The sequence below is a fragment of the Piliocolobus tephrosceles genome, chromosome 2 (genome assembly GCF_002776525.5).
Source record: "Piliocolobus tephrosceles isolate RC106 chromosome 2, ASM277652v3, whole genome shotgun sequence".
NCBI lineage: Eukaryota > Metazoa > Chordata > Mammalia > Primates > Cercopithecidae > Piliocolobus > Piliocolobus tephrosceles.
This window is the reverse complement of record NC_045435.1, coordinates 37,991,613-38,018,104: the sequence shown is the minus strand read 5'-3', so window position 1 is coordinate 38,018,104 and position 26,492 is coordinate 37,991,613. Positions and strand designations below refer to the sequence as shown.

Sequence of the window (26,492 nt, the reverse complement as noted above, 5' to 3'; positions counted from 1 at the left end):
TGAGGCAGGAGAATGGCATGAACCCAGGAGGCAGAGCTTGCAGTGAGCCAAGATCATGCCACTGCACTCCAGCCTGGGTGACAGAGTGGGACTCTGTCTCAAAAAAGAAAAAAAAAAAAAAGAAATTAATTATAGTAAAAGAACAGAGAATTGAGTTATTGATTAGTACCCAGAAAACTGAAGCTGCTAACAATGACAGCTAGCACTTAACATTTCATAATTTATAAAACATTTCATTTATATCATCTCTTTTTTATCTTCATAATTACTCTGTTATGTAAATATTACTATCATGCAAATATTCGGGGAAATATGTGGCTTTGAATGAAGAAGGGAGTAGGGAATATATTATCACAGCTCACCTATAATAAATTTCCTTGGCATTGGGAATTCTGAGTACTACTATCACTGCCCTCCCATCCACTCCCTGTTAGAAAATACACTGAACATTGAGTCTCTGGGCTGTTTTTCCTCTGTTGAGCTCTTTATGGGTTTGCACTGGATATCTTCCAGGGGGGTGTCACGCTGAGGCTCAGAGTGAGAACAGGTTTCCAGGTCAATGATTAGAAATAATCATGCCCAAGTTTTCCCTCAGGCTGTGTAAAATAAGGAACACCACATCCCTCTTCTCTTCCAGGACTGGGTTCTCAGGGATAAAAAGAATGCCACTTGATTTAAGTTGCATTAATTTTCACCTACTTATTCACCTCCTCTTACTCTCTTTACTCAAGGGCAGACTCTTTGGGGGCACTACAGGGGGGCACTACAGAGCAGGGCAGAAATGGCTAAACCTAGAAGCTGTTTTAAAAGGCTTAGAGAATTTAAAATCTTTTCCAATTACCAGATAAATAAGTATCATATGAAGTAAACTAGTTTGAAAGAGGGTTATCTTCCTTGCTTCCCTATATATTGTAATGTAGAGCAGTGGATCTCCACCTTGACTATACATTAGAATGACCCGAGATACTAAGAAATGCCCAAGTCCCTGACTTGCCCAGAGTTTGATCTTTTTAAAGCCTCCCCAGAAAGCATCTATGCAAACTTGGACACTTTTCTTGAAGTTTCTGACTTCATTCAGAATCTACCTCCAAAGTTGAGGGGAAACCCTTACAATAACTGTTACCCAGTAGGCCCTAGTGTGAGGATTGAATGAGACAGCTTGTGTAAAGTGCCTACATGATGCTTTACATGTGTCAGGTATCAATGATTATTAGTTTCCTTTGCTTCACTGCACTTACCAAGTGCAATTACCATGAGCAATCCTGGAACTCCAAAAGCCAATGCATAGCAGTCTTCTCCAAAACACTGCACATCTCCTAAAGAAAATGGGATGTGAGGAGGAAAGTAATTCTGAGTCTTGAATATTTGATGCTTTATTCTACAAGTTCAGGTTGTCAAATAAACCTGAGCTTGTAGAATAGACATAACCATCCTCTTTCCTCCCATCACCCAATCCATAATTCTTCTTTTGGGCCAGACAAATCAAGACTAAAATAAATTTTCACAGGTTATCAAGCTCTTATAAAAGGAGACGATGGACAGGAAAAAGCCTTGAACAGCTTTTTGGCTGACCAGAGCAAAGCCTTTTCCCATCAGAAAAAATCCTAACCTCTCAGCATGGGTGTGATAAATGTAGAAATCAAGCTCCCTGCATTGATGGACAGGTAGAAGACTGAGAAGTATCTAGTCCGTTCCTCTGCCTGAAACAAACAGGATAAATCATCAGTGCAATGTGTCCCCTAGCTCCAGCCCCATTACATGTTCAGATTCAGAGCTGAAGGTACATACAAAGAGAAAGATTCAGATATTGCCTCCATAATACCTGAATTTCATATTATTAATAGATATTTAAAAACATGGCTGGCTGACCCCAATCATTTACTCACCTTTCAAACTCCAGAGCAGCTTTAACATTCTTTTCCTCCCTTTGCATAGGTTAAAAATAATCTTCCTGTCTTCAGTGCCACTACTGTGTCCTGTATATAGCTATTTGAATATTAATGTCTTTGCATTCAATGTCTGCATTTGTGTGTGTGTGTGTTTTGTTTTTGTTTTTGTTTTGGAGTCTCACTCTGTTGCCCAGGCTGGAGTGCAGCTCACTGCAGACTCCGCCATCTCAGCTCACTGCAAACTCCGCCTCCCGGGCTCAAGCCATTCTCCTGCCTCTGCCTCCCATAAATGTCTGTTTTGTCAGTATGTTGTGAGTTTCTTTAGAGCAGAAATTTTATCTTACTAATTTCTGTAATCCCCAGTACCTTGCACAGCATCTGACATATATTAGGGACTCGATAAATGTTTATTGACTGTATTAACTAAGTGAATGCCTGATTTAGTTAAATAATAGATTTTGTGGTAGGAGTGTGTGGTAGGAATAGTACCAGAACATAGGACAGTGGAGTCAACTGTTAATGAAGCAGGATAGTTCACCTAGTGCTTAAGGGAGATCTGCCAGAGAGTCTAAAAAGAAATCAGCAGGCTTAGAAGTGGCTAGTAGAAACCTGGAGGCGTATTCGTCCTACTAAGTGAAATATCTTTATGGAGCAGTTATCAAATGAAACAACTTTCAAATAAAGTTGCTGATGTTTCATTCATTATACACTGACATGCTTCATTCTGACACCCCAGATCTCTCCCTGCCACATTAGAACAACAAGTCCTTCCCCATTGTCTATTTATAATGTGTTTTGTTTCCTCTCCTGGTTTCAATTTAAACCTTATTCCACTCATCTGATTTGTATAGTTCATCATACATAGGGTCCCACTTGCCAAAAGTTGGTTCTTTCTCCAAAGTCAGCAAGCAATTATGATCTGTGGACTCTTGGACAGATAAAGAGTATAAAATAACCCAAATGGTCTGGAAGGTAAGAAAAACACTAGAAGACAGGACAGCATAGCAGAGGCAGAAAGAGATAACAGGCATTATATCAGGGTGGAAGAGGGAAAAGGAAAGAGAGAGAGTGAGGGGCGGGGAAAGAGAGAGAGAGAGAGAGAAGTGGTGAGGGGGAAAAAGAGAAACTGGAAAAAAGATAAACAGTTAGAGAAGAGGGAATGGATACATGAAGACAGACAAAACTGAAAACTGGAAACAAAAGTGAGGAAGCCAGAAATGTTGACAGATCTAGAAATAGACTACTTCCTTGTCTATTTGTCACTGCTTTCTCATAGAGGCCCATTTATTTTTCACCACTGGTAATGGAAAGTATTTAGGAAGAGAGGGAATGATCAGCCAGGGAAATTCATCTATAGACATTCATTATGTTTCCTTGCAATTGGTCATTTTCCCCTTTCATGGAATCTCAAAATGAGATGCTTAAATCATCTCTATACTACTCATCACCTCCCATTCCCAAAGTGCTTACCACATCTCTTCTTAAACACCTCAAGTTAGAGTAAACTTAACAATTGTTTGAAGTTTTTCCACCCATCAAACAAAACACTGGCTTCTTGGAGGCTTTCACTCATTGGTCTCAGGTTTAATCACTGACATCCTTCCAGCAGCTATAATCAGCTATAGTATTCTCCTTAATTCTTATCCAAACTAACTATCCCCGTTTCCTTCAACCTTTCCTCATAAGAAATGCCTTTTAGTTCATCTACCACCCTGGTCTCTTTCCTTTGAAACTGTTTCAGTTTTCCTCACTATTAATGACCAGTATCCAGCATTGAATACAACTGCTCAGGTAAGATCTGATCAGTAGATTACTTCAATCTTGGCAAATGGCTACCTGCCAGGTACCACTGTTAATGCTGGCTCTATATTCTTGAAAATACAAAATAACAGGATTCTTACATGTTTTTCTTCAAACTGGTCTCCACCAAAAGCTGCCACACAGGGTTTGATGCCTCCTGTCCCCAGAGCTATTAGACTCAGGCCGACCAATGATAGAACTCTGAAATGGAGAGGGGAGAATGCCAACCATGTTGATACTAAATGCACCTGTAGAGATGGACTACATAGCTGCAGAGGGGAAAAAATGTGTACAAGGGCAAAGATTCCCTTCACATTTCTACCCTGTGGGTACTTTCTATTTGCCTTTATTCCTAGGAGGTATTCATGGGCACTTACCATATTTATGATCCTTTGGCTTCTGCAAGAAAGTATGCATTACGTGGGAAGATTTCATCCCTGGTAGTTCCATTTACCCCTTACGAGCATCCGATAGAAACAGATACTGAAGGAACTCCAAAGTTAACACACTGGTTCCCAATCTTGTTTTAGTCAAAGGAGTACTTCAATAGAAAGACCTTTTAAGGACGCTGATCTCACATATCCTCACCAAAATTTAAAAAAATATATAAAATGTTCAAATTCATCATAACTAATAGCAACAGTGTCAAATTTGACAGGACACCAATGAGAAAGTAGTATTTATTAAATATCAAGGCCAGGTGCAGAGGCTATGCCAGCACTTTGAGAAGCCGAGGCGGGTGGATTACCTGAGGTCAGGAGTTCAAGACCAGCCTGGTCAACATGGTAAAACCCCGTCTCTACTAAAAATACAAAAATCAGCCAGGCGTGGTGGCGGGCACCTATAATCCCAGCTACTCGGGAGGCTGAGGTGGGAGAATCACTTGAACCCAGGAGGCAGAGACTTCAGTGAGCTGAAATCACCCCACTGTACTCCAGCCTGGGCAACAGAGCAAGACTCTGTCTAAAAACAAACAAACAAACAAAATTTCTAACTCATAGGATAAATACATGTACACAGGCACACAGGTGCATTATAACATGAATACATATAAACTGCTTCGTGAACAGCTGTAATCCTCTCTACTGACTGAACAAACAGACATCAGAATTTATCAAATGCCTCTGATCCCATAAACATCAATAGCAACTGAAATATATGGAACTACACATAAATGTAAATATTCGAAGCTTTGAGTATGACTTCTACAATTAATTATAAGGAAATATTATAGACATTTTTTTTAACCCTGGTAAAGTATAGTTGCATGGATGAATAAAAAGGTGAGGGAATATGTAGGGTGTGAAAGTTTTGTTTATTTTCAAGCACATGAAGAGGATACTAACTAGGCATTCTACAAGTCCCAAAAACAGATGAGCTCAGATAAAGCAGGAAAGAGTTCAACTGGTCATAAGACTGTTTTTCTTAACCTCTTTTGTAGTAAAACTGTAGTTTGAAAATAAAGGGACATCTCTGGTAAGAAAATAGAAAATCATTTGTAACGAATGCTTGAGAAAAGTAGTTTAGTTGATTCCATGATTTTACTCACGTGTGTACCACTTGTCCTCCCAGTATTGGTAAGGCACCCAAGGACTTGATCACATGGCCAAGCACATACACCAAGGAGAGATAGATGATTGTCCTGTTGAGAGAGCTAAATCAGTGGGTCTAAAACCAGAACTGAGAGACTTGAATAACATAGACTTAGGTACTGTTCTCAGTGTGGGGATAAATGGAGGAGGAAGGGGAAAGAATTATCTGAGAAATCCAAATAGAGACAATAATGGTGAATGAAGTAAACTGACTAGGAAAAAGGAGTGGAATTCTTCACTTTGTAGTGTTCAAGTTCCCTTCCTATACCCACCTTCCCCTTTCCCGCTACCCGCTCACTTCACACATACACAGAGAAACCCTACTTTGTACAGACATGACAAGAACAAGGTGGATTTGTAGCAAAAGTAACAATGTTTTAAAATGGGAGAACCAGTAGAAGAGGATATTTGGACCTTAGGCGTTTTTCTCAAGGAATGTCTTTTGCTGTAGGGAGCAAGAGGGGTCAAGGAAGAACTTCAGGTAAACAGGAATGGTTAACCCAAATGACTTCCTCAAAACTAAAGAAGCACTGGGAGGTAAAAAGCTCTCACGTTCAGCCTGTGTAACTTGGATTCTTGGATTAATTGTAATCCTCACCACAGTTTCTTCAGGGACAAGTTAACAAGGGTAAGAAAGGAGTCAGGGACTTAGAATAGAGTGTCCAGTGATAAAAACCATGCAGTTGGAAGGAACATTCTGTTGTATTGTTTTCTCAAAGAACTTGAACAGCAAATAGAAAGTAGAATAAGGAACTCCGCTAAGAACATACAGAGAGATTCACACACTGGAATATGGCACACTACAACATATATCCCTTATGTGTACTACCACACCAGCATTCCTTTTTTTTTTTTTTTTTTTTTTTTTTGAGGCAGAGTCTCACTCTGTCGACCGGGATGGAGTACTGTGGCCGGATCTCAGCTCACTGCAAGCTCCGCCTCCCGGGTTCACGCCATTCTCCTGCCTCAGCCTCCCGAGTAGCTGGGACTACAGGCGCCCGCCACCTCGCCCGGCTAGTTTTTGTATTTTTTAGTAGAGACGGGGTTTCACCGTGTTAGCCAGGATGGTCTCGATCTCCTGACCTCGTGATCCGCCCGTCTCGGCCTCCCAAAGTGCTGGGATTACAGGCTTGAGCCACCGCGCCCGGCCCGACACCAGCATTCCTACATACAAGTAGAATGTTAGCATTATAATGAACCTGGGAAATTATACAGTTTACACCTGCAATTCTTAAGGTGTTATGTGCTAATGTGGAATACAGAGAATAGAATGGAATAAAGATAGCAAAGAGAGGCCGGAGATGTCAGAACTCTCAGGATGTGGATTTCTCATTCTAAGTGCCTAATCCTTGGGTCGGCTTTCTAGGGCAGGGACCTTAAAGGGTCTGGTGGGTAGGGGGCAGGAAGTTAGGTAACTAGGCTGGGCACGGTGACTCACGCCTGTAATCCCAGCACTTTGTGGGGCCAAGGCAGGTGGATCACGAGGTCAGGAGACGGAGACCATCCCGACCAACATGGTGAAACCCTGTCTCTATGAAAAATACAAAAATTAGCTGGACATAGGGACATGCGCCTATAATCCCAGCTATGCGGGAGGCTGAGGCAGGAGAATCGCTTGAACCAGGAAGTCAGAGGTTGCAGTGAGTCAAGAGATGGCGCCACTGCACTCCAGGCTGGTGAGAGAGCAAGACTCCGTCTCAAAAAAAAAAAAAAAAAAAAAGAAGAAGTTAGGTGACTAATGTAGGACTAATTAACATCAGGGGAGGAGACAAGCTTTCCCAAAAGGTCTTGTAACATCTTCTAGAGAAAGGTTCTCCTTGTTGTAATAAGAAGAATAAATAGCAAGAAAGGGAATAAAAAGGAACAGAAAAAAAAAATGCTAGCTATCATGAACCCCAAACAGGTGATCTATGTTAGATCATCATAGAGGGGAAAAAAAGGAGTTTGAGCCAGAGTGATATAGTCTGGGTAGTAAGATCAGTATCGAATTGATGGACTAAATCAGGAGCGTCCAATCTTTTGGCTTCCCTGGGCCACATTGGAAGATGTATTGTCTTGGACCACACATAAAATACACCAACACTAACAATAGTTGGTGAGCTAAAAAAAAAAAAAAAAAAAAAAAAAGTCTCATAATGTTTTAAGAAAGTTTACAAATTTGTATTGGGCCACATTCAAAGCTGTTCTGGGCTCCATGTGGCTTGCAGGCTGCAGGTTGGACAAGCTTGGACTAAATGAATGACAGAAGTGTAAGTGGTTTAGGAGGAAAATAGGCAACCTTATAGATAAAAACAAAACAAAACAAAAAACAAACAAAAAAAAACCCTCATAGGAAATAGTTTAGATATAAAGGATATCAGAGAGGAAACTAATGGCAGAAACTAATAGGAGGAGCAAGAAGTCAAGAGACCTGAAAATTCTGCATTTGAAATGAGATATTAGGGTCATTGTAATCCCAACCACGGGACACAGAAATGCTTTAGGCTGACTTCACTAATCCTTCAATTTTACAAATCAATCCAGACAGGTCAAATGACATTTCTAAACAGTGACTTTTGGGCCAGTTGCAGTGGTTCACCCCTGTAATCCCAGTACTTTGTGGGGCTGAGGTGGATGGATCACTTGAGGTCAAGAGCTCAAGATCAGCCTGGCCAACACAGTGAAAACTCACCTCCACAAAAAATACAAAAATTAGCCAGGCATGGTGGTGCGTGCCTGTAATCCCAGCTACTTGGGAGGCTGAGATGGGTGGATTACTTGAACCCAGGAGGCGGAGGTTGCAGTGAGCCAAGATCCCACACCACTGCACTCCAGCTTGGGAGACAGAATGACACTCCATCTCAAAGAAATAAAAAAATCAATAAATAAAATAAATAAATAAAAATAAATAAACAGTGACTTTCTTTTATTGTAGAGATGAGGTCTTGCGATGCTGACCAGGCTGGTCTCAAACTCCTGGCCTTAAACAGTCCTCCTGCCTCAGCCTCCCAAAGTGCTGGGATTACAGACATGAGTCACTACACCTGGCCCCAAAGTGACATTTTAATTAGTATTAGGGTTAGGTGTAGAGCTTCTATATTTAACTCACAACCCAGCATTCCTCTGGTTTTATCACGAACAAGTTAATGTGGAAAAAGGAAATGGAAGAGAAAGAAGTAATATATTTTATTTCACCATAAGAATATAAAAAGCCAGAGCCATTTTTAGTAGGAGCTTAGGAACTGAGAAGAGGTATATACAGAGGTTGAGAGTGTGTAGTGATGGAAGAGGAAGAGACCTTGCATGAAGAAAAGAAGATCAGTTCAGATTAGACAAAAAAAGAGGAGAAAGGACATACTATGCAGACCCACTGGGAGAAAGAGAAAAGAGAAGTGTGGAGAAGACATTCAAAAGCATAATAACTTCAAGATGGCCAAATAGGAACAGCTCCGGTTTGTAGCTCCCAGCGTGGTCGATGCAGAAGACGGTGATTTCTGCATTTCCAACTAAGGTACGTGGTTCACCGCATTGGGACTGGTTGGACAGTGGGTGCAGCCCATGGAGAGTGAGCCAAAGCATGGTGGGGCATCGCCTCACCTGGGAAGCACAAGGCGTTGGGGGATTTCCCTTTTCTAGCCAAGGGAAGCCATGACAGACTGTACCTGGAAAATCGGGACACTCCCAACAAAATACTGTGCTTTTCCAATGATCTTAGCAAATGGCACACCAGGAGATTATATCCTGCGCCTGGCTCGGTGGGTCCCATGCTCACGGAGCCTTGCTCACTTCTAGCACAGCAGTCTGAGATTGACCCACGAGGCAGCAGCTTAGCAGGGGGAGGGGGCATCTGCCATTACTGAGGCTTGAGTAGGTAAACACAGCAGCCGGGGAAGCTTGAACTAGGTGCAGCCCACCACAGCTCTGCAAGGCCTGCTGCCTCCATAGACTCCACCTCTGGGGTCAGGGCATAGTGGAACAAAAGGCAGCAGAAACTTCTGCAGACCTAAACATCCCTGTCTGACAGCTCTGAAGACAGCAGTGGTTCTCCCAGCATGGTTTTTGAGCTCTGAGAAAGGACAGACTGCCTCCTCAAGTGGGTCCCTGAAGCATGTGTAGCCTAACTGGGAGACATCTCTCAGTGGGGACTGACTGACACCTCATACAGGCAGGTGCCCCTCTGGGACGAAGCTTACAGAGGAAAGATCAGGCAGCAATATTTGCTGTTCTGCAATATTTGCTGTTCTGCAGGCTCCACTGGTGATACCTGGCAAACAGGGTTTGGAGTGGACCTCCAGCAAAGTCCAACAGACTTGCAGCTGAGGGATCTGAATTTTAGAAGGAAAACTAACAAACAGAAAGAAATAGCATCAACATCAACAGAAAGTACATCCACACAAAACCCCATCTGTAGGTCACCAGCATCAAAGACCAAAGGTAGAGAAAACCACAAAGATGGGGAGAAACTAGAGCAGAAAAGCTGAAAATTCTAAAAGCCAGAGCACCTCTTCTCCTCCGAAGGATTGCAGCTCCTTGCCAACAATGGAACAAAGCTGGAAGGAGAATGATTTTGATGAACTGACAGAAGTAGGCTTCAGAAGGTTGGTAATAATAAACTTCTCCAAGATAAAGGAGGATGTTTGAACCCATTACAAGGAAGCTAAAAAACTTGGGAAAAGATTAGATGAATGGCTAACTAGAATAAACACTGTAGAGAAGACCTTAAATGACCTGATGGAGCTGAAAACCATGGCACGAGAACTATGTGATGCATGCACAAGCTTCAATAGCCAATTCAAACAAGTGGAAGAAAGGGTATCAGTGATTGAACATCAAATAAATGAAATAAAGCAAGAAGAGAAGTTTAGAAAAAAAAGAATAAAAAGAAATGAAGAAAGCCTCCAAGAATATAGGACTATGTGAAAACACCAAATCTACATTTGATTGGTGTACCTGAAAGTGACAGGGAGAATGGAACAAAGCTGGAAAACACTCTTCAGGATATTATCCAGGAGAACTTACCCAGTGTAGCAAGGCAGGCCAACATTCAAATTCAGGAAATACAGAGAACACCACAAAGATACTCCTTGAGAAGAACAACCCCGAGACACATAATTGTCAGATTCACCAAAGTTGAAATGAAGGAAAAAATGTTAAGGGCAGCCAGAGAGAAATGTCAGGTTACCCACAAAGGCAAGCCCATCAGACTAACAGCAGATCTCTTGGCCAGAAGAGAGTGGGGGCCAATATTAAACATTCTCTCTTTTTTTTTTTTTTGAGACGGAGTCTCGCTCTGTCGCCCGGGCTGGAGTGCAGTGGCCCGATCTCAGCTCACTGCAAGTTCCGCCTCCCAGGTTTGCGCCATTCTCCTGCCTCAGCCTCCTGAGTAGCTGGGACTACAGGCGCCAGCCACCTCTCCCAGTTAGCTTTTTGTATTTTTTAGTAGAGATGGGGTTTCACCGTGTTAGCCAGGATGGTCTCGAACTCCTGACCTCGTGATCCGCCCATCTCGGCCTCCCAAAGTGCTGGGATTACAGGCTTGAGCCACCGCGTCCGGCCTTAAACATTCTTAAAGAAAAGAATTTTCAACCCAGAATTTCATATCCAGCCAAACTAAGCTTCATAAGTGAAGGAGAAATCAAATTCTTTACAGACAAGCAAATGCTGAGAGATTTTGTCACTACCAGGCCTGCCTTACAAGAGCTCCTGAAGGAAGCACTAAACATGGAAAGGAACAACCAGTACCAGCAACTGCAAAAACATGCCAAATTGTAAAGACCATCAATGCTAGAAAGAAACTGCATCAACTAACGGGCAAAGTAACCAACTAACATCATAATGACAGGATCAAATTCACACATAACAATATTAACCTTAAATGTAAATGGGCTGAATGCCCCAATTAAAAGACACAGACTGGCAAACTGGATAAAGAATCAAGACCCATCAGTGTGCTGTATTCAGGAGACCCATCTCAAGTGCAGAGACACACATAGGCTTGAAATAAAGAGATGGAGGAAGATCTACCCAATCTACCAAGCAAATGGAAAGCAAAAAAAAAAAGCAGGGGTTGTAATCCTAGTCTCTGATAAAACAGACTTTAAACCAACAAAGATCAAAAGAGACAAGGAAGGCCATTATACAATGGTAAAGGGATCAATTCAACAAGAAGACCTGGCTATCCTGAATATATATGCACTCACTACAGGAGCACTCAGATTCATAAAACAAGTCCTTAGAGACCTACAAAGAGACTTAGACTCCCACACAATAATAATGGAAGACTTTAACACCCCACTGTCAATATTAGACAGATCAATGAGACAGAAGGTTAACAAGGATATCCAGGACATGAACTCAGCTCTGCACCAAGTGGACCTAATAAACATCTACAGAACTCTCCACTCCAAATCAACACAATATACATTCTTTTCAGCACCACATGGCACTTATTCCAAAAGTGACCACATAGTTGGAAGTAAAGCACTCCTCAACAAATGAAAAAGAACAGAAATCACAACAAACTGTCTCTCAGACCATAGTGCAATCAAATTAGAACTCAGGATTAAGAAACTCACTCAAAACCACATGACTACATAGAAACTGAACAACCTGCTTCTAAATGACTACTAGGTAAAAACAAAATGAAGGCAGAACTAAAGATGTTCTTTGAAACCAATGAAAACATTGGCTTTCAAATGTTGAAAGCCAAATTGACACAACATAGCAGAATCTCTGGGACACATTTAAAGCAGTGTTTAGAGGGAAATTTACAGCACTAAATGTCCACAAGAGAAAGTAGGAAAGATTTAAAATTGACACCCTAACGTCACCATTAAAAGAACTAGAGAAGCAAGAGCAAACAAATTCAAAAGTTAGCCGAAGGCAAGAAACAACTAAGATCAGAGCAGAACTCAAGGAGATAGAGACACAAAAAACCCTTTAAAAAACCAATGAATCCAGGAGCTGGATTTTTGAAAAGATCAACAAAATCGATAGACTGCTAGCAAGACTAATAAAGAATAAAGAGAGAAGAATCAAATCGACACAATAAAAAATGATAAAGGGGATATCACCACCCATCCCATAGAAATACAAACTACCATCAGATAATACTGTAAACACCTCTATGCAAATAAACTAGAAAATCTAGAAGAAATGGATACATTCCTGGACACATACACCCTCCCAAGACTAAACCAGGAAGAAGTTGAATCTCTGAATAGATCAATAACAGGTTCTGAAATTGAGGCAATAATTAATAGCTTACAAACCAAAAAAAAAAAAAAAAAAAAGCCAGGACCAGACGGATTCACAGCCGAATTCTACCAGAGGTTTAAAAAGGAACTGGTACCATTCCTTTTGAAACTTTTCCAATCAATAGAAAAAGGGGGACTCCTCCCTAATTCATTTCATGAGGCCAACGTCATCCTGATACCAAAGACTGGCAGAGACACAACAAAAAAGAGAATTTTAGACCAGTATCCCTGGTGAACACCAATGCGGAAATCCTCAATAAAATACTGGCAAACCGAAGCCAGCAGCATATCAAAAACTTATCCATCACAATCAAGTTGACTTCATCCCTGAGATGCAAGGCTGGTTCAACACATGCAAATCAATAAACATAATCCATCACATAAACAGAACTAACAACAAAAACCACATGATTATCTCAATAGATGCAGAAAAGGCCTTTGACAAAATTCCACAGTCCTTCATGCTAAAAACTCTCAATAAAGTAGGTATCGATGGAACATATCTCAAAATAATAAGAGCTACTTATGACAAACCCACAGCCAATATCATACTGAATGGGCAAAAACTGGAAGCATTCCCTTTGAAAACTGGCACAAGATAGGCATGCTCTCTTTCACCACTCCTATTCAACATAGTGTTGGAAGTTCTGGCCAGGGCAATCAGGCAAGAGAAAGAAATAAGGATATTCAACTAGGAAAGGAGGAAATCACATTGTCCCTGTTTGCAGATGACATGATTGTATATTTAGAAAACCCCATTGTCTCAGCCCCAAATCTCCTCAAGCTGATAAGCAACTTCAGCAAAGTCTCAGGATACAAAATTAATGTGCAAAAATCACAAGCATTCCTATACACCAATAACAGACAAACAGAGAGCCAAATCCTGAGTAAACTTCCATTCACAATTGCTACAAAGAGAATAAAAAACCTAGGAATCCAGCTAACAAGGGATGTGAAGGACCTCTTCAAGGAGAACACAAACAATTGCTCAATGAAATAAAAGAGGACACAAACAAATGGAAGAACAGTCCATGCTCATGGATAGGAAGAATCAATATTGTGAAAATGGCCATACTGCCCAAGGTAATTTATAGATTCAATGCCATCCCCATCAAGCTACCAATGACTTTATTCAGAGAATTGGAAAAAACTACTTTAAAGTTCATATGGACACAAGAAAGAGACCACATTGCCAAGACAATCCTAAGCTAAAAGAACAAAGCTGGAGGCATCACGCTATCTGACTTCAAACTATACTACAAGGCTACAGTAACCAAAACAGCATGGTACTGGTACCAAAACACATATATAGACCAATGGAACAGAACAGAGGCCTCAGAAATAACACCACACATCTACAAGCATCTGATCTTTGACAAACCTGACAAAAACAAGCAATGGGGAAAGGATTCCCTATTTAATACATGGTGCTGGGAAAACTGGCTAGCCCTAAGCAGAAAGCTGAAACTGGATCCCTTCCTTACACTTTATACAGAAATTAAATCAAGATGGATTAAAGACTTAAATGTTAGACCTAAAACCATAAAAACCCTAGAAGAAAAGCTAGACAATACCATTCAAGACATAGGCATGAGCAAGGACTTCATGACTAAAACACCAAAAGCAATGGCCACAAAAGCAAAAATTGACAAATGGGATCTAATTAAACTAAAGAGTTTCTGCACAGCAAAAGAAACTACCATCAGAGTGAACAGGCAACCTACAGAATGGGAGAAAATTTTTGCAATCTACTCATCTGACAAAGGGCTAATATCCAGAATCTACAAAGAACTTAAACAAATTTACAAGAAAGAAAACAAACAACACCATGAAAAAGTGGGCAAAGTATATGAACAGACACTTCTCAAAAGAAGACATTTCAGCAGCCAACAGACACATGAAAAAAAGGTCATCATCACTGGTCATCAGAGAAATGCAAATCAAAACCACAATGAGATACCATCTCACACCAGTTAGAATGGCAATCATTAAAAAGGAGGAGACAACAGATGATGGAGAGAATGTGGAGAAATAGGAATGCTTTTACACTGTTGGTGGGAGTGTAAACTAATTCAACTATTGTGGAAAACAGAGATCTAGAACTAGAAATACCATTTGACCCTGTCATCCCATTACCAGGTATATACCCAAAGGATTATAAATCATGCTACTGTAAAGACACATGCACATGTATGTTTATTGCAGCACTATTCACAATAGCAAAGACTTGGAACCAACCCAAATGTCCATCAATGACAGCGTGGATTAAGAAAATGTAGCACATATACACCATGGAATACTATGCAACCATAAGAAAGGATGAGTTCATGTCCTTTGCAGGGACATGGATGAAGCTGGAAACCATCATTCTGAGGAAACTATCACAACAACAGAAAACCAAACACCGATGTTCTCACTCATAGGTGGGAACTGAATAATGAGAACACTTGGACACAGGGCGGGGAACATCACACATGGGGGCTTGTCGTAGGGTGTGGGGGCCAGGGGAGGGATAGCATTAGGAGAAATACTAATGTAAATGGTGAGTTCGTGGGTGCAACAAACCAACATGGCACATGTGTACTTATGTAACAAACTTGCACGTTGTGCACGTGTACCCTAGAACTTAAAAGTATAATAAAAAATAAAAATTAAAATTTTTTATAAAAGCATGATAAACACCTTTAAGAGAGTGGTTCTAAGTGATTGCCCAGGTCAAAAATCAAAACTGATGAGCCTGGGTAATAGCATATAAAATCTAGGAACTATGACTAAAAGTGTTTTCCTTTCTTAAAACCAACTTGACACTACAAATAGCATCCTTGAGAAACCAATATGCATGTTTAATAATTTTTGTTTTCCCACTGTGTACCTATTGATTAGTCTTTCCTGTGTGTAGCTCTGAAGAAAGAATCACTTCTTTCCTGGCATAGGGAGTTCCTTAAACAAGAGTCAGGGACTCTGGATGCCCATTTCCTCTTAACAAATCTATTATTCTGGGATAGCAAAGAGAGGAAAGATTTTTAATAGAAGTTGTTTACTAAATTCAGGAAATTGCCCCTTCAGGGTTTGAACAATCTTTCTAATGTTATAGAAGGCTTTTCACCCTCAAGGTAACACCTGAATAAAAGTTAACACACCACACACACACACACATACGCACACACACAAACACATACTCAGGCAGAGAAACATATGAGAGGTGGGGAAGAACTTAACAGTTTGAAACAAAAATCTATCCATTTTCCTCTAGCAAATGAAGAAAATAGGCTACAGGTTCAAATTAGAGAAGATAGTAAAGGAAGAGTCTTGTCTTTTTTCTGATTTTCCAACTTAAGGAAGGGTAGTTTTAAGTACTTACCCCCTTTTGTTGCTGTTATCATCTGTTTGTATATGTTAACATGCACACGTGCACACGCACACACACACAAATATGACAACAGGAGAACAAGTTATCCACGTTTTCTCAAACTACTCCCTTTGTGAAAGAGATACCAATCACCCCCAAGTTTTCTTATTTAAAAAGCAATCACAGGCCGGGCGCGGTGGCTCATGCCTGTAATCCCAGCACTTTGGGAGGTCGAGGCAGGTGGATTGAGGTCAGGAGATCGAGACCATCCTGGCTAACACGGTGAAACCCTGTCTCTATTGAAAATACAAAAAAAAATTAGCCGGGCATGGTGGCCAGCACCTGTAGTCCCAGCTACTTGGGAGGCTGAGGCAGGAGAATGGCCTGAACCCGAGAGGCAGAGCTTGCAGTGAGCAGACGCGCTACTGCACTCTAGCCTGGGAGACAGAGTGAGACTCTGTCTCAAATAAATAAATAAATGAAAAATAAAAAATAAAAATAAAAAGCAACCACAATACCCACAATAAAATAAAAGTAACCTTCATGCCTGTCTACATCTACCTGCAGTATGTGGCTACATTTGAGGGTCTGAGGGTGAATAAATTTATGAATTCCAAGAGTTACTGTGGGCCTGCTACGTGCTAGGCACTATTCTACGTGCTCTTGTATAAAAATATAAATCACAGCTGGGCACAGTGGCTCACACTTGTAATCCCAGCAATTTGGGAGAGGGAGGTGGGTGGACCACTTGAGGTCAAGATTCGAGACCAGCCTAGCCAACATAGTGAAATCTCATCTCTATTGAAAATACAAAAATTAGCCGGGCATGGTGGCACGTGCATATAATTCCAGCTACTCAGGAGGCTGAGGCAGGAGAATCGCTTGGACCTGGGAGGCAGAGGTTGCAGTGAGCCGAGATTGCATCACTGCACTCCAGCCTGGGCGACAGAGTGAGACTTTGTCTCAACGACAAAAATATATATATATTATATATATACTTAAATATATACTTATATATTATACACATTATATATATATTTATATAATATATAAATGACTGGGGTGGGTGGGGAAAAATATATATAAATGACTTTGTCCTCTAGGTGTTTGAAAGAAGATATCAGATTCATATATAAATAAATAAATAACTATAGTAAGATAGAGTTTAGTAAATGTCATATAAGGGTGAGAAAACAAAGAATTCAGAAAACACTAGATTACTTCTGGCTATAGTAAAAGGTGAGGGGGCAGAGAATAGTACATAGCATAGGTGGTATTTGAGTGAGCCTTAAAGCATTTGGACATGAAAGGATGGGGAAGAAGGGGTTTTCATGAAGCAGAAGCAATGCAAGCAGACATGAAAAAGAGATCCCATTGGATATGATTACAGAAATATTAGTATTAAATTTTCCTCTAGTGGCCATTCTTGAAAGGAGATAAGTATGACAATAAGCACAGAAAAGTCAGTTGGAGTGAGATTAGTAGACAGTGATTTAATAGTCACCAGAAATTGCTGAGCAGAGTAGTAATGTGATCAGGATTTCTTTTAGGAAGATTAATTTGGCAGTAGTGTATATGCTCAATTGGAGGAAAAAGAGATTGGAAGCAGTAAAAACATTTTAGATGTCCATTTTAATATCTCAATTTAAAGACATTGAGACAATGAAGACCAAAACTGGGTGATGGCAATTAATGCAGTGGATTTCATGCTGAAAAAAGGATAAATGTGAGAGAGATTGTGGCAAACAGAATTGGCAGAATTTGATAACTGATTGAATGTAAGAATGTAGGGAAGCCAGAAGAAAGAACAGATTTGGGGAGTTAGGACAATCCAGGAGGTAAATGCCAATATGTAATTCACTGGAATTTGAGGAGCCATCTGCATATAGCTAATATCAACACCACAGAATTTGCTAAGGAAGAATCTAGAGAAAGAGAAGAGGGTAAAAGTTATAACCTGGGAAAATGCTTATACTCAGGAAAGAGTGAAGTAAACAAGAGGCAAAAGAGAAGCCAGATAAATAAGAAAAGACACAAGAGGACAAGAGTAAGAAAAATATACTGTAGAGAAGGCCAGGGAGTTTCATAGAAATGATAAACAGACTGAAATGTTAATAACAAGTTCAAAATGAGCAAGAATTTAGAAAAGACCACTGGAATTTGTTAATGACTAAATCCTTACCAGTGATCTTAGGGAGTAATTTCAATAGGAAAAAAGATGATTTATAGTATACCTTATTGTACTACAATATGCTCTGTATTAAAGCTATTTGAATATGAACAATATGAATTAGACAGTACGTGTAATTCACCTCTTCATTCTCCTTGGTTCCTTGGACAAATAGAAAGTGCTCAATAAACATTTATTGAATTAAATTGGGTCAAATCAAGTTAAATTGAATTGGATTATATTGCATTACATTATATTGCTCTACCATAAGTGATAATGAAGAGTGAGAAAGAAAGGCAACACACACAGAGGATTATTTTTATAATATGGTGTTAATGGTAATAAGAGAAAAATGATAGGAAAAGAAGAGTCAAGATGAGTTTTGTTCATTTAAAACTATGAGAGATTTGCACCTGCTTCTGGTTGCAGGAAAAGACTCTGGTTCTTTGGGAGAATTTGAAGGCGAGAGAGGGGAATAGTGAGGGTACAGAGACCCTAGGGAGAGTGATCTAGGTGATGGTGATACATTTATAAAAACTGATCAAGGTCGTACAGTTAAGGCTTTTGAATTTGTGTACTTTATGTAAGTTATACCCCAATAAAAATAAATTAAAAACAATAATAAATACATCAAGAAGGATTGACTTGAGGGCACAAGTGGAGGTTCTTAAATTTTCTCTGAATTAACCAGGAAACAATTGCTCACCAAATCCTGTAACTATACTTCTTCAATCTTAAAGGAAATTTTTTAAAAATAAATAAAAGTGGTATATCATGTACATGAATCTTTCTTCTACAACTGAATAAATAGACTATGGATTGCACTTTTTATTCTGCAAGTAGTGCCAATCTCCTGTCTAGATAACTTTGGTGACTACTACTACATATGTAGCAAATGTAGATCTCAGCTACTCACCCACTATTCCTCTCCCAAGTCAAGAAACTGTTCAGTACTGTGTTATGTCTATAGATATATATTAGGTGCTGATTAAACCCTTTTCGAATAATGAACATATATAGGCCAAAGTAAGCTATAAACCACTGTTTACTAAAGAGAATTCCTTGGAACACTAGGTCCACAAAATATCCAGAAAAAATATTCCATAGTCACATTAGTTTGAGAAACACTACATACTACAACCTTCTGCAGAGATTTTATAGTCCATATTAGCATATTTAAGGCTATAAGAAGTCATGCAGTAAGGGAACATTTTTAGCTTTGCTCAGCCTAACAGTTTCCAAACTTGTTTGACCACAAGAGCTTTATTTTCCCTCATAACTCATTATATTTTATAGTTTTGAACAGAATGCCCTTTGAGAAATGCTCTTTTAGACAAATGACAGGTCCATAGAAAATAATTGAGCAGTGGATATCCACAATCCATTTCTAGCTTATCAGGATAATGTTATAGGGGACAATTATAACATTATACCATGTTGTATCTCTTGGTGCTATGTTCGGGAACTTAAAAGATACTGAACTGAATGAACCAATAGTCTAACTCATGAAAATATTAGATTCGTAGGAAGGAAACTACAAAAAGATGTTAGAGAAGAGAAATAGATGGCAAAAGAGCTGAAAAGAGACACTCATAAAGATCCTAAAGGAGATGGGAGGACTCAATATGGAGAAGAGATGGGAGAAAGTATCAAATAACCACATTAAAAGCATCTAAAATTCGATTTTTTTTTTTTTTTTTTTTTTTTTTTTTTTTTTTTTTTGAGATAGACTCTTCTTCTGTTGCCCAGGCTGGAGTGCAGTGGCGCGATCTTGGCTCACTGCAACCTCTGCCTCCCAGGTTCAAGCAATTCTCCTGCCTCAGTCTCCCAAGTAGCTGGGATTACAGGCGCCCTCCATCATGCCTGGCTAATTTTTGTCTTTTTAGTAGAGACAGGGTTTCACCGTGTTAGCCAGGCTAATCTCAAACTCCTGACCTCAGGCAATCTGCCTGCCTCGGCCTCCCAAAATGCTGGGATTACAGGCGTGAGCCACCTCAGCCAGCTAAAATTAGAAATTTGCTGGTGGATAGTACTTTCTCTCTCCACCAAGATTAGAAGAAGATTTAACATTAAACTATGGAATGGAAGGTTAAAATTAGTTTTAAGGAACAAAAGATACCACAACTGAAGAGGATGTAAACACATTGGAAAAACTGATGATGAAAAGAATAGCCTTTCCTTGTTGCCACAGAGATTATTATTATTTTTTTTAATTTCCCACACTACACAGATGCACAGAGATTCTTATTTTTCACGCATGACATAGGTATGTTCTTGCTCAGAAGCAAGAGGTTAGAAGTGATAGCCTTCTGCACAATCTGTGAAACTTGTAGGGATGTGACCTCCCATCTTCCTTACTTGAATTTTCCCAACCATGAGTCAGCAATGGCTGCTCCCAGGATGGGAGTAAAATAACAGAGGCTGCTGAAGGCATGGTATATAGATGTGGAGGTATCTTCATTCCAGTGCAGGAAATACAGGAAATACAGGATCAGCACAGCTGTAGTGGGAAAAAAAAGGGGGGGTGTGGGGAGAAAAAACAAGACAGATGCATTAAAGTGACTTTTTTTTTTTTTTTTTTTTTTGAGCTGGAATCTCGCTCTGTCGCCCAGGCTGGAGTGCAGTGGCGCGATCTGGGCTCATTGCAAGCTCCCTCTCCCGGGTTCACGCCATTCTCCTGCCTCAGCCTCCGGAGTAGCTGGGACTACAGGTGCCCGCCACAATGCCCAGCTAATTTTTTTGTATTTTTAGTAGAGATGGGGTTTCACCGTGTTAGCCAGGATGGTCTCGATCTCCTGACCTCGTGATCCGCCTGCCTCGGCCTCCCAAAGTGCTGGGATTACAGGAGTAAGCTACCGGGCCCGGCCTAAAGCGATTTATGAAAAAAAATATTTAATCTCTGGTCTTTATAAGGTGATTTTGGCCTTCAGTACTCCCATCAGTGACATGACTGAGAAGTGACTGCCAGGCAGTAGAAGCAGGGCCCCATGGGAGTTGTGGGAGTGAATGGGACTATGTTGAATGTACAAATATAATACTCCTCCCTTCAGTCTATGTGCACCTCTAGCATAATTTAGGCCAACCATGAACATAACATGGTGCTTCCAATATCCCTTCCCTCTCCTCTCCTTCCCAGCAACAAGATGATGAGAGCTCTCATCTGAATTCCATCCTTCATACCTGTTCCTCAGGTATGAGCTCTTAGCCAAGAGCTGTTAGCTCATACCTGAGGAACAGGTATGGAAAATGTAACTCAGATAATGAGAGCTTCCCCACTTTTTTTTTTTTTTTTGTCAGAGATGGGTTCTTGCTATGTTGCCCAGGCTGGAGTGCAGTGGCCATTCACTGGCACAATTACAGGTGCCCGATAACCTTGAACTCCTGGGCCCAAGCAATCCTCCTGCTTCAGCCTCCCAAGTAGTTGGGGCTACAGGCACATGCCATCATGTCCAGCTCTACCCACTTACATTCTCAAAGCCTGTGTTCTGGTTTCTCTCAGGCCTTTCTGATCTTGGCCTATATATTAGGTGAAATCCTATGAGAGATTTATTGAAAGTCTTGGCCAAAGTAAAGGACCGATTTGGACCAAGGCAGAAAGAGTGGACTAGGGAAATAAGTGCATATAAAGAGACCAGGCTGTCACAAACATGGGGTGAGGGTGAGTGGGAGAGAGTAGGTAGGACTCTTGGACACAAAATTACCTTTCATTCCATAATAGGAAAAGCGCTCGCAGAATTCATTCACCACAATGAAGGCAATGCTCAGTGGATAGTTGGAGCCACAGATTTTCTATTCAACAAGAAGGCAATGATTCAAGCATGAGCTGTTTTCCCCTGTTTCAACAATTAGTTTTCTTCACAAATGAAAAAAATTCATTTATTTCAAATTGTCATGGTAGGTAATGGAGCAATGGTCTCTACTCTTCATGACACACCTATTATAACACTAAAAGTGCTTACATTACTGATTTAGAAATAATAGAAGCTAATCTGAATATTATTTTGTTTCTTGTTTATTTTACATGGACTTGCTCAAATATTCCTTGATCCTAGACATCAGGACCTGCTCATCTTCCCATAACTACTAAATGAAAAGCCTAGGGCCCTGGGGCAGAAGAATGGTCATATTTACTTCCTAGGAACAGAATAAAGAGGTAGCCTATGGAATACCCGATATCCAAGCAGTGAGATTCAGATGTCAGTCTCTGCTTAGCTCCACTATGGGGACTGACCCCTCTTGTCCCCAGCTGTTCTGTTTGCCATGCTGGGAGGAATCCTGGAAATATGATAGCTTCTACTTCAGAGGCTGCTGGAGTCAGGCACAGAGCCCAACATGGAGGGCAGAGATTCCTAAGGGTTAAGCTAATTGATCATCTTGACTTTAGGCAGAGTTCTTAAATCCTGTAAAATTAAATGTCTACTCTTCCTACTAAAAAGATTCTATAACATTTTCATGATAATCCTACTGGACGTTAAAAGAATTATGTTTTTTCACATAATATATCAGTCAGACTATAAGGAACGTTATGTTTTATTTTAATTCCCTATCTATTACAATAGGCCAACTAACATGAGAAGAGACATAGAGGTATCTGTCCTCGGTACTGTCAAATCTTATAAGATTTATATTGCCTCATTTTGTGAGAAGTATATACATCTTCATAAGTGGCCCTAAATTCTTTGGGACCAGAAGAGATATCATTAACTAAAAAAAAATAGGCAAAATAATAAAGTAATGTATTATTCTTTTAACCCTAGGGATATATATATAAACGATTCTCCTAAATATTAATATATTTTAATGTTTTAAAATAACTTGTTTGAAACATACAGGGGACTGGGCTTCTTACCTTTGCCGCTCACAGCTTGAGACTTATGCAATCTGGAGTTTAGCTGACTTACTGTCACTAGTTAGGCAACACTGCCACTGGCTGTGTTAACATACTGATACTGGCATTGTCACTACACCTGTCTCAAATCCTCTGTTCTGTTATTCTGAAGAAATGAGAATAACGTCACCTTTTGGCCCACAGTAAGAACTCAGTAAATTTTGGCTATCATTACTATATCCTCCCCACTTACAGAATTTTAATGTAAGAATTGACTGAGATGATGAGTTTAGAAGTGCTTTAGCAAGTATATAAATGCAAAACATTGCTATTACTTCTCTGTTTTTCTGCCCTATCTCCCACAATAAACTGGGAACACATAGTAACAGAGATTGGATCTATTTTGAAACTTCCATTAGTGTTCAACAGAAGACTCTGCACATAGGGAGAACTAAGAGCAGAGTTTTTAGATTGGTAAAGAAGGAACAATCACACATAGTTCTCCAGACAAGAATCCTTGCCAAGTTTCCCTGGACATTCAAATTGCTTTTTTTCCCCAGGGAAACAGAATATGCAATGAAATTCAGCAAGTCCCTGGATCCCAACTGAAGAAATTTGACTACCTCTTCCTGCTGCTTTGTCTTCTTATGTAAAGGAAGCTTCTGTTTAGATTTGGTTTCAGGTGAATTCTAAATCCAAGAGAGAATCATTTTAATACCCTAATACAGCTCAGCTTGAAGCTCCGGAGCCCAAGGAAGAGAGCCAAAAGAGGGAGGCCATTCCTGTCAGAGGCAGGATTGAATCTAAGGACTCACCGGAGATGGCTTCTTTGGAGGGCTGGGAGGTCGAGGTGGTACGTCTTCAATGGAGACAGGTGAAAAAAGAGTTTCCTTGGACTCATTTTTCTGGAAAGGATTCATGGCTGGCTCCTTTCTCTCTCTCCTCAAGCATTTGGCTTTAGTAGGCAGTTAGGACAGCTGCCAGCCTACTCTGAAAAGGAGGACTGGGAGGGGGAGCTGGTGGCTTCAGCAACTGAGTTTAACTCTGTGGGTGTCAGCTTCAATCGCTTCCTGATCCAGAGCAAAGCAGGAAGCTATAGTTAAAAAGAATGTGTAAAAGTACAGCACAGCAAAGTGAAAACATGCCAAAGATGGAATGAAACAATGCTAGAGAACTGATGAGAAAATCTATGTTTAAGAAAGATTATCTTTACAAAGGAGTACAAGATACTTAAGAATACAACACCTCAAGCACAGATTGAAAAAACTGATATCAAGGTCGGGCCAGTGGTTCACGCCTGTAATCCCAGCACTTTGGAAGGCCCAGGCAGGCGGATCATTTTAGGTCAGGAATTCAAGACTAGCCTGGCCAATATGGTGAAACCCCGTCTCTACTAAAAATACAAAAAAACCATTAGCTGGGCATGGTGGCAAGTGCCTGTAATCCCAGCTACTCCGGAGTCTGAGGCCGGAGGATCACTTGAACCCAGGAGGCGGAGGTTGCATGAGCCGAGATCGCACCATTGCACTCCAGTCTGGGCAACAAGAGCGAGACTCCATTTCAAAAAAAAAAGAAAAAAAAAAAGAAAGAAAAACTGATTTCAGGGTAACAATAGCTGTAATTTATTGAATATCTACTATTGAAAGGTTAATATATATGAATTACATATACATTGTATGTCTATATAACATATATATTTATCCTAATTCATATTACTATCTCCATTTTACAGAAAATAATGCTCCCAGAGGTTAAGGAATTTGTTCAAAGTACCTGTCCAGTAAGTGGCAGATCTGTAATTTTCACTGTGCCATGACAGCTGGAAAAAGTGGAGTTAGTATCAGTCATTATTCAGGTATGGAGGTTACATGAATAGAATGTAGGCATGCAGAGGATTAAAATGCATTGAAGAAGGAAAGCCATCATAAAACTGAATTTGGGAGATAAGAAAGATGGTGAGTTTTGGCTGGGTGTGGTGGCTCACACCTGTAATCCCAGCACTTTGGGAGGCCGAGGTGGGTGGATCACAAGGTCATGAGTTCAAGATTAGCCTGGCCAACATAGTGAAACCCCATCTCTACTAAAAATACGAAAATTAGCTGGGTGTGGTGGCACATGCTTGTAGTCCCAGCTACTCCGGAGGCTAAGGCAGGAGAATCGCTTGAACCCAGGAGGCAGAGGTTGCAGTGAGCCGAGACCCCACCACCGCACTCCAGCCTGGGTGACAGAGTGAGACTCGAAAGAAAAGAAAAGAAAGAAGGAAGGAAGGAAGGAAGAAAAGACAAGACAAGACAAGACAAGAAAAAAGAAGAAAAGAAAGGAAGGTGACCTTTGTTTTCAACATCATAAAACTTCAGCTAGAAATAGCCTATATGCAATTAAAGAAAATGAGAGAAAAGGATTGGTGATATACATTTGGGAACCATTTTTCTTCTTTGCTAAAGTCATTCCTTGTATTTTCATTTTCTCACTTCAAGATTAATCTATTCTTTCATTTAATAAATAAAATTTAATTTGAGCAAAAATTGTGAACCAGTTATTTTCTAGGTACTGTTGTGAACACCATTTTCCTTAATTATATATTTAGTCCTTATCAGAAGAAGAACAAAAACATGATAATGCTAGGTTCATTTTATGCCATGTTATTTTTGTCAAGCCAAAGAAGTAAAAGAATAACAAAAGAGCACGGTGCCCCTTTAGTTGTTTGTCAAACGAAAAGGGAAAAGAAAGACTAGAGAGCTATAAAAGAAATAAGAAAAATTGAAGACTAAATAAACAAGGTCAGGCAACATCAGAATGAATTATTTTATTTGAAAATACAAGACAGAAAACCTATAACTATATCCCTCACAAAATTTTTACATTAACTATTTGAATAATTTATTGACAAATAGGGCCAGGATAAACTCTGTCTTTTCCTCTCTAAACTTTAACGCAGACTTTGATCATATCTTCTCAGCTTCTATTACACTCCTCATTTCTACTGTCTCCACCAACCTTTACCCAAAGAAGAGTGCAGCTTCATTTCTGACTGTGGCATTAATGATTAAACTATAGTTATTCTTTCACGAGCACTGCCATTTCTGACTTGGTTTGGTTAATGACTTTGGATGCAAAATAAATAGTCAGAAGTTACTAGTCAAGTTAACTAGCAAAGGCACAGATGCCTTGATGATCCTTTTATGTCATTGGCTTTCCTTGATCTGGTAGAGTAGATTGAATAGCACCTGTATGCAAGGTATGAATTTATTTGTGCTCATAGGTATCCCAAATACTAAACTTTGGAGTATTGGCAGTGGTTTTCTGACACTCCTTTGTTTAGACAAAATTCTTCTTTTGATTATGGCAATGTAATGATAGTATTCACAGAGTCAGATAATATCAGAGATGGAAGGAATCTTAATTTTGTCCTGTGTAAGTGAAACTTCCCTGAGGATAAGAATCATTTTCCCTTGGAAATTCTAATTCAGTAGATCTCGGTAGGGATCTAAGAATCTTTGTTTTCAACGAGCACCTCTAGCAATTCTTATGCTAGGAATTTGGGAAACACTGGTCTTAAATTCTCTCCTATTCTAGCCTGAAGGATATTTCAGAGGAACTCAGAAGGGACAAAGCAAGGACTGGAATCC

At 40.0% G+C, this 26,492-nt stretch overlaps 1 protein-coding gene across 1 annotated transcript in view; it reads right to left on the bottom strand.

Annotated features, from left to right (window-relative positions):
* Positions 1 to 23,954, bottom strand: part of SLC15A2 (solute carrier family 15 member 2) — a 52,380-nt gene extending 28,426 nt beyond the window's left edge. Inside the window, exons 1-7 of the mRNA XM_023214541.2 lie at positions 23,679 to 23,954; positions 21,737 to 21,824; positions 20,394 to 20,535; positions 5,239 to 5,331; positions 3,791 to 3,890; positions 1,610 to 1,700; positions 1,239 to 1,316 (exon numbers count right to left, since the gene is read on the bottom strand). Of these exons, the coding sequence (XP_023070309.1) occupies positions 1,239 to 1,316; positions 1,610 to 1,700; positions 3,791 to 3,890; positions 5,239 to 5,331; positions 20,394 to 20,535; positions 21,737 to 21,824; positions 23,679 to 23,783 (697 nt within the window). The 5' untranslated portion in view covers positions 23,784 to 23,954. The remainder of the gene's footprint in view (positions 1 to 1,238; positions 1,317 to 1,609; positions 1,701 to 3,790; positions 3,891 to 5,238; positions 5,332 to 20,393; positions 20,536 to 21,736; positions 21,825 to 23,678) is intronic.
* Between the last annotated feature and the right edge of the window lie 2,538 nt (positions 23,955 to 26,492).